Source organism: Tupaia chinensis, unplaced genomic scaffold, assembly GCF_000334495.1.
Source record: "Tupaia chinensis unplaced genomic scaffold, TupChi_1.0 Scaffold000178_1, whole genome shotgun sequence".
In the NCBI taxonomy this organism is placed as follows: Eukaryota; Metazoa; Chordata; class Mammalia; order Scandentia; family Tupaiidae; genus Tupaia; species Tupaia belangeri.
In genome coordinates, this window is record NW_006159653.1 from 713,626 (window position 1) to 721,323 (window position 7,698).

Consider the following 7,698-nt stretch of genomic DNA (forward strand, 5'->3'; position numbering starts at 1 on the left):
AGCCCCGCGCTCTGTCCGGGCCCCGCCTCTGTCTGTCGGTCAGTCTTTGAGGTCGACCTTGCAGCCTGGTTGGCTCAGCCCGCGCGGGTGAGGGCAACGGAAGAACGGGGCTGTCCCAGGTCTGGGGTTTCGCCGCAGCGGGGCAGGCGACTGCAGGGTGGGGCCTGGGCTAAAGGCGCGGCCTACCAGGGCCGGGACTCGGACCCGTGTGGACCGAGGGGGCGGGGCCCAGAGGAAAAAGGCGCAGAATGGCACGGGGGCGTGGCTCCTGCGAGGGGCGAGGTCTGCACGCACACGCGCCAGCCGAGGCGGGGGCCGTGGGACCTCTGGAAGTTCCCAGGCCGGAGAGCAGGCCTTCTTCCTCAGCCCACGGTGTGTGTGCATGTGTGCGTGCAGGGGCGCTTCACGCCACTTGGCACAGCCCCTGAAGAGGTCGGGGTCGGGGTTCTTTTGGAGAAGGAGCGAGGTGGCTGCTCTGCGACCATGAAGATCAGGGTCATCCTGGTGCTTGAGGACACCCACATGCACCTGGTCATCAGGAGCACACGCGGGAGGCCGCGGCCAAGCGGGCGAGGGCAAGCCTGGTTGGAGCACGCAGCAGACACTCCCCCACCCCCACCCCCGTTCTCTGGTCGTTATTTGGCACTTAAGGGCCTTCCTCTGGGCCGGTTTCCCCCGCCCAGGCAGGGCAGGCCTGCCCCCTCCACCGGGTTAGGGGCCATCCACTTACATGCTGCCTCCTGACACTTGAGCCACATGAGCTTCTTCCTGTGGGAGCCTGAGCCTGGCCCCACCTCATGCCCCCTGACCTAGTTTCCTCTGCTGTGGCTCCCACCTGGAGGGCATGCCACAGCACATGTGTTAGATCCTGGGGAGACCCTGGTCACCCTGCCCCCAGATGGTGAGCCTGCGGACTGCACCTGCCCACTGAAGGAAGCCGGGGTGGGTCCTGTGGCAGGGCGCCCCCTCTCCCAGAGGGAACACGCACTGAATGGTCTAGAGTTTGCCCACGTGTGGAGCCCAGCAAGGCCCGGTGGCATCTGAGCAGTCCTGGGCCAAGGTGGGGCCTGTGGCTCCTGACGGGGCCGTGGCCGTGGCTATTCCAGAAGAGAGTGAACCCTGGGCGGGGAGCCCTCTACAGCCCCTCCTCAGGGTGTGGGGTGCCAGCCCTGCCCGGGTCCTCCTGGCCCCTCCATCCAGACCTGGGCAGTGGGCCAGCCCATACTCCTGGGGCCCTTCTCCACAGACAGGAGCCAGTGTGCAGCTTCCAGAGGACTCTGGGGCCACTGCAGCAGGAGTGAGCCAGGCTCCACACGCTCCCTGACCCCTGGGTTAACTGGACCTGAGAGGTCTTCCCCAGCAAGCAGGCCCTCAGCATCCTGCCCTGGTGCCCAGGGTCTGAGCTGAATAAAGCTCCGAAAGGCCATTCTCAAAGCCAGCAAGCACGGAGACTGTGGGGGTGCTCGATGAGGGGTCACGCTCGCTGGGAGTCCCACTGTGGACTGAGGGGCCAGTGCCCACGGTGGCTGGCTGTAGTCCAAGAACAGGCCATCGCCCTGGAGGCGATGGCTGTGGCCAGACCCTCTTCCTGCCAGGCGCCACAGCCCACCCCTGCCCCTGCCCCTGCACTGTGGCTTCAAGACGACTCCCAAGTTGGGGTGAGAAACTCCGCTTTTTATTTCTTCTCATGGCAGGCAGAGACTGGTACCCCAACGGGATCTGCAGGCCTGGATGCACCTGCTGTGGTCGGCCCAGCTCACGGCAGGTGCCGCTGTGCTCAGGCAGGGTGGGGACATGAGCCCGGGACTGTCCCGGTGGGCCCTGCGGCATCGCTGCTGTGGCACTGCCCGGCCTCGTCCTAGGTGCCTGTGGGATTCGTGATGGCCCTCACACACAGGGGACAGCACAGCTGAGGAGGGCAAGGGCAGTGTCGCCGACCTGGGCTCTGACCCAGTGACACGGTTCCAGAAGCTTCCAGAACCCTCAGCCTGCTTGGCCACCCCCTGACCCAGCAGAGTCCATGGAGAATCCCACAGGAGTACAGGTCTACCCTGGGCAAGGTGCTGCTCTGGGAGCCATGGGGCTCACCCACTGACCCTGGGGTCTGCAAGTGACCTCGTCCACACAGATTTGCCAGCTGTGGGGCTGAGCCCTGGCCCTGCCTCTGCAGGCTCCAACATCTCCACAGCTCGCCCCGAATTCTGAGCGTCCTGGCTTGGGGTGTGTCTTTGCCGCTGGCTCACATAGCCTTTCGGGGGCTAGGGCCCGCCTTGGTGGGCTCCGCAGGCTCGCAGCCCTACCACCTGATGCTGAGACCAGAGTCGGCCTTCTCCACGGCGTGGTACTGCGTGTGCAGCAGGCGGCTGGCGCGTGCTGAGTCCTCACCCTGCAGCCAGTGCCTGTACAGCTCCGGGACGCCCGGCGTGTCCTCGGGTGCCTCCACCCGGACTGAAGCGTACAGCTTCTCCACCTGCTGCAGCAGCTCCCTGCTGGGCATGTCGGCCGCCCTGAGCTGACCTCCACCGTTCAAGCAGCCTGTGGCAGAGCAGCCAGGGAGGGCAGTCAGGGCATGTGCCCCTCACGCCCACCCCTGTGGCTCCCAGAGGGCTGTGCGCCAAGCCCAGGGAGGCGCTACTTGCAGGGCAGGCCATGACCTCCACATAGGGGTAGGGGTAGGGGGCGCACCTGCAGGCAGGTCATGACCTCCACGTAGGGGCAGGGGTAGGGGAGGTGCACCAGCAGGGCAGGCCATGACCTCCACGTAGGGGCAGGGGTAGGGGAGGTGCACCTGCAGGGCAGGCCATGACCTCCACGTAGGGGCGCACCTGCAGGGCAGGCCACGACCTCCACGTAGTGATAGGGGCAGGGGTAGGGGAGAAGCACCTGCAGGGCAGGCCACGACCTCCACGTAGTGATAGGGGCAGGGGTAGGGGAGGTGCACCTGCAGGGAGGCCATGACCTGCACATAGGGGCAGGGGTAAGGGGCGCACCTGCAGGGCAGGCCATGACCTCCACATAGTGATAGGGGCAGCGTCCTCGCCTGAGCTTCTGTACCAGGTTCTGGATGTTGCGGAAACCGTACGCGGCTGCGAAGTGCAGCAGCACCTGGCCCTCTCGCTCCAGGGTCACCTCTTGGAAGTCCTTGTTCCTGGGGGCACAGGCTGGTTGTCTACCTGGCCTCCATCCACCCGCAGGGGAGGCCCGTGGGGCTTAAGGGCACGGGTCCGGGCACCTCGGAGGGGCCGGGTGGGGCTGCCCGCTCACCTCAGGGGTCTGTAGGTGAGTTCGTCCACGTGGATCCCGAAGAGCTCTCGAGCCGCATGCCGGAACACGTGCTCCAGGTAGCCCCCTGAGCCCCCGCCCCGGTGGCTGGTGGGTTCCTCGGCAGACACGCTGCTGGGCCTGGGGAGGGGCAGGTCAGCACAGGCCGGAGGGCAGACACGAGGACAGTTTCTGCCTCTCACCCAAGACTGCTGGCTTTTCTGAGTGGGAATTGACTCTCAGATGTGAGGGGCCATCAGGACCCTGGGGCTCAAGCTGTGTAAAACTGGCCCAGCCCCAGCTGCCCAGTGGCCACTGAAGAGGGGAGGTGGGATGCCGCCCACCCCCATGGGTGCCATCTATAGCCAAATGAAGCCTGCCTGGACCCGTCCCTGCGAACTGCCCCAGGCAGCCGACTCACAGGCTGTCCAGAGGGGCTGGCTCCAGGTCTGGCAGCGAGACCCCTTGTTCCTCCAGCAGCTTGTAAACTTCTCCTGCCACAAAGCACAGCACAGGCGCACTTCAGCTGGGGTCTAGTGACACCCGCTAAACGTCCGCTCCGTCTGAAGACCTTCGGGGAACCACCTTATTCATGCCCTGGGGTGGCATGGAAGTGATGAGGGTCCCTGGCCATCAGCGCCCTGTCTGCCCCGCACCCTGGGCAATGCACTGCCCGGGCTTGGACCCCACACGTGTGAGCCTAGCTGATGAGGCCGGCGCAGAGGGGCGCAATGGCGACTGTCAAACGCCTTCTTGGGCCAGTGGATGGGACGCTGGTTAAGGCCCTGGATCCCACGTGGGTGACTGCGGTTCAGGAGGGGCTTGAGAAAATAGAACCACTGTGTGCCCAAGAAGCAGCAGCCTTCACTTTCCCTTTCTCTGTCTCTCTTGGCAAGAACATGTGCCCTGTGGCAAAAGGAAAAGGAAAAAAAAAAAAGCACAGAAAAACAGCTCCTCTCCTACAAAACAGGTCCTAGGGCCTGAGCTGATCTGCTGCCCCTGCCTCACGCCGGAGCACAGGAGGGGTGCCACTGAGCCCTGAGTGGCCGTGGTCTCTGAGCTGCGTCAGCTGCAGATGGCCTACCCAGCTTTGGGACAAGAGGTGACGGGGTACCCCACCCAGGAGCCACACCTGTTGTCAGGACACAGTCCACGTCTCGAGTCTGGTATTCGTGGTTGAAGAAGTCAGGTCTGGAAGCTTCCAGCTTTTTGTCATAGCAGGGCATCACTGTGACGTGGTAGACCTTGTCAGGGGCCAGGCCCTACCCGGACATGGACACCACTCATCGCCTGACCCCAACATGGTGTGGCTCCTGCGTGCGGCACTCCCTGGGCAGCGGCCAGGGAGTGACCACAGCCTCAGGTCATTTCCCAGAAGCCTCCCCGAGGGCTCTGTGGCTGTGTCATAGACACTGCGGGCCCTGGCTCCGAGGACGACCTGACCCATCCCAACTGGCCCTCCTCCTCGACAGAGCCAACCCTGTGATGCTCCTTGGGCCACTGGCTGCTCGGCCATCAAGGGGCTGACACTCGGGCAGTCGGTGCAGGACAGGCCCCGCAGACCTGTCGTCAGCTACCCCACAAGTGCTCCCCACCACAGCTCCCAGGCCACGGGTGCCCGTGCTTCCTTGGCAGCCTGGGCACCTGCTCCTTGGCCCTGGTCTGCCCCTCTGGGGCAGACGGGTCACACGGGAACTTGCCTGGGCAGCGAGAGGCGAGCTGAGAGGGGAGCCACCGTGCACCCCGGAGAGCGCGGTCACCACCCTGAGGAACCCCCACGCCTCCGCGAGGCTGCATCCCAGGGGCTCAGCGCCCCCCGCGGCGGTCACCTGCTGCTGGGCGAAGAAGTCCTTGACCAGTGAGCCCATGACCTGCTGCGGCGAGCGGGCGGTGCTGAGGTGGGGCGTGAGCAGGGGGCCGTGGGTCTTCTCCGCGTAGCAGATCCAGCCTGTGCGGAGTGGCAGCTGGCAGGGCGCGGGGACCCACCCAGCCGGCCGCGTTCAGGACTCACGGCCGCCTTGGGGCTGAGACGGCCCGGCCCAGGGAGCTGCCCGTCCTTCCCCGCCAGCTCCAGGAATGTCCCCCACACACGGGGGGACGGACGCCACACCCACACGCACCTGGGCAGGCCGAAGCCAGCAGCGGCAAGGCCTGCGGGGAGCCGGCCTGCTCTCGGAACCGCCGCACGAACTCGCGCTGGCTCTCAAGGAGGCTGAAGTTCCGCGAGAAGGCAGTGTCAAAGACGAAGTGGGCCCCTGGAAGGTGCGCGCTCCTTAATCACACGGAGGCATGGGGGACGGCGCAGTTCCCACCCCAGCGGGCTCTGCCCCAGGAACGCCTGGCTGCTCCGCTGTGGTCGGGTCGGGCGCTCTGAGATGGCACGGCCCAGGTACAGGGACCACAGTGCCGCCAGGGAACCAACCATTGGGTATCCCGGTGGAGCGCCTCGGCCCCATGGCAACCCTTGGGAGTAGAGGTCTCAACTCTATCCAGAAGCCACTGTCACCCGACATGGTCGCAGCCTTACACAGGTGCTCCTCCAACCACTCCGCGGGCGGCTGGGACAGCCTGGCGCCCCCAAGACCAGCACCGCCCAGGCCGTGCAGCGCCACCTGCTGGAGCTCCAGCCGGCTCTCTCTGAGCCCAATCAATCACAGCTCCAGGGACCTGTGGGGACGACCCGCCCGCCACCAGCTAGCCCACAATCCTCCATTGCTTGTCGTTCCTGTCTGGCATGATCCAGGCCTTACGGGGCTGACCCCAGCACCGTGGTGATGTCAGACCAAGGCCTCTGCCAGGGTGCACGAGACCCCACGGGAGGGGGTGTGGCAGCGCGGTCTGGACCAGCAGTCTCCCTGGCAGGCCGCGCAGTAAAGGCAAAGTGGGAACCGGGCGCGGGATGTGTCAGGCCTAACATGCTTGATGCACGGCCCTCTCGCTAGAGCTCGGCCACCCAAGGCTCCACACCTACCTATTTTTTTAAAGAATGAAGTTAATTTCTTGGCAGTCTCTGTAGGGTTTAGCTGGAACCTTGCAGCCAGGGACGCTCTGGACTGGGGTGAGACTGAGACAACAACCAGCTTCTGCTGACCTGGAGCTGCTGCCTGCAAGCACGGAGGGACAGAGCCTCTACGGAGGGACAGAGCCTCTGCAGGCTGCTGGCTGCCGGGGCTGTAGGCTTCCGGCTGCTGGGGCCGCAGGCTCAGCACCCTGGGCAGCCAGTGGGCATGCACTAGCCAGAGACAGACAGAAAGAGTGCAGGAAGGAGAGACAGCACCCCAAGGGGCACGGCCATGCCACAACCCTTCTCCCTAGTTCTCTTTCCTCTCAGGGTTTCAGGCATGCCAGGTCCAGGACTCGAACCACATGGTCGGCCATGTGGGATCAAGTCACTTAGACCATCACGCCATGGGCTAGAGACCCTGGACTTTCACGGAGATCCTGTTGATCATGCTTAAAATATGTAGGGGACAGTGGGTGGTGCAGAGGGCAGACATGACACCCTGCAAGGCCGAGCCACACAGGAGAGTCCCTGGTACAGGAGGCACATGTGTGCCTGCACCTGGAGGTGGCTGAGGTTGGGTGGGCTGTGCCACTGGCCTGCCTCTTATGGAATCCATAAACGAGCGAGAGCAGGGCCACCCAAAGACACTGGGCGGCGTCTGCAGGCTGCTGGGCGGGCCCCTGGGTGGAGTCTCGAGTGGCCCTCTCACCCACCTCGTTGGCGCGGAGAACCTTCCGCAGCTCCTCGTGGCTCTGCTGTGCTATGAGCACGGTCTCTGCCGACGTGACGCAGCCACTGCAGGCCAGGCAGTCGTTCAGAGACACCTTGGCCTTCTCCAGCTTCTGGCTCCCGCCATCCTGCGGAGGAGTGAGAACCCAGTGCCAGACAGCCCCCAGCTCTCAAGACGGACAGCGTGGTGGTCGGAGGGTCTTATGTGCTGCCCAGCTTTGAAAGAATTAGCTGTTGGGACCAGCAAGTGGCATAATGGTTATGTCGCTGGACTCCCATACGGCTGACTGCAGTTCAAGTCCTGGACCTGGAAGCTTGAAACTCATGCTTGGTGTGTGTGCGTACGTGCCAAGGAAATCCCAAGAGAATGGAGAAGGGATTGTGGCATGGCCATCCCCCCGGTGGGTGATTTCTTGCTTTTTGTCTCTGTCTCTCCATCGAGCACATACATGTACCCTATAGCAAAAACCTCTAAAAGTAAAAAAGAACTACTATGTATCACAGAAGTATGTCCAGGGTCAGCAGGTGGCATGGAGGTGAGGATGCTGGATCCCACGTGGCTAAATGTATGGTTTGAGTCCTGGCCCCAGCGGCTTGAGAATCATGCCCCGGGTGCGTGTGCATGCTCAAAACCCTGAGAGAAGGGACAGTGGCATGGCCATCCCCCACTGGGGGGATTTCTCACTCTCTCTTCTACCCTCTCT

General features: G+C 64.0%; 1 protein-coding gene across 1 annotated transcript in view; it reads right to left on the minus strand.

Moving 5' to 3' along the window:
* Nucleotides 1-1,653: 1,653 nt before the first annotated feature.
* Nucleotides 1,654-7,698, minus strand: part of CIAO3 (cytosolic iron-sulfur assembly component 3) — a 10,070-nt gene continuing 4,025 nt past the window's right edge. The window contains exons 4-11 of the mRNA XM_006146360.3: nucleotides 6,233-6,365; nucleotides 5,382-5,516; nucleotides 5,091-5,209; nucleotides 4,394-4,523; nucleotides 3,683-3,755; nucleotides 3,265-3,402; nucleotides 2,991-3,148; nucleotides 1,654-2,535 (exon numbers count right to left, since the gene is read on the minus strand). Of these exons, the coding sequence (XP_006146422.1) occupies nucleotides 2,297-2,535; nucleotides 2,991-3,148; nucleotides 3,265-3,402; nucleotides 3,683-3,755; nucleotides 4,394-4,523; nucleotides 5,091-5,209; nucleotides 5,382-5,516; nucleotides 6,233-6,365 (1,125 nt within the window). The 3' untranslated portion in view covers nucleotides 1,654-2,296. The remainder of the gene's footprint in view (nucleotides 2,536-2,990; nucleotides 3,149-3,264; nucleotides 3,403-3,682; nucleotides 3,756-4,393; nucleotides 4,524-5,090; nucleotides 5,210-5,381; nucleotides 5,517-6,232; nucleotides 6,366-7,698) is intronic.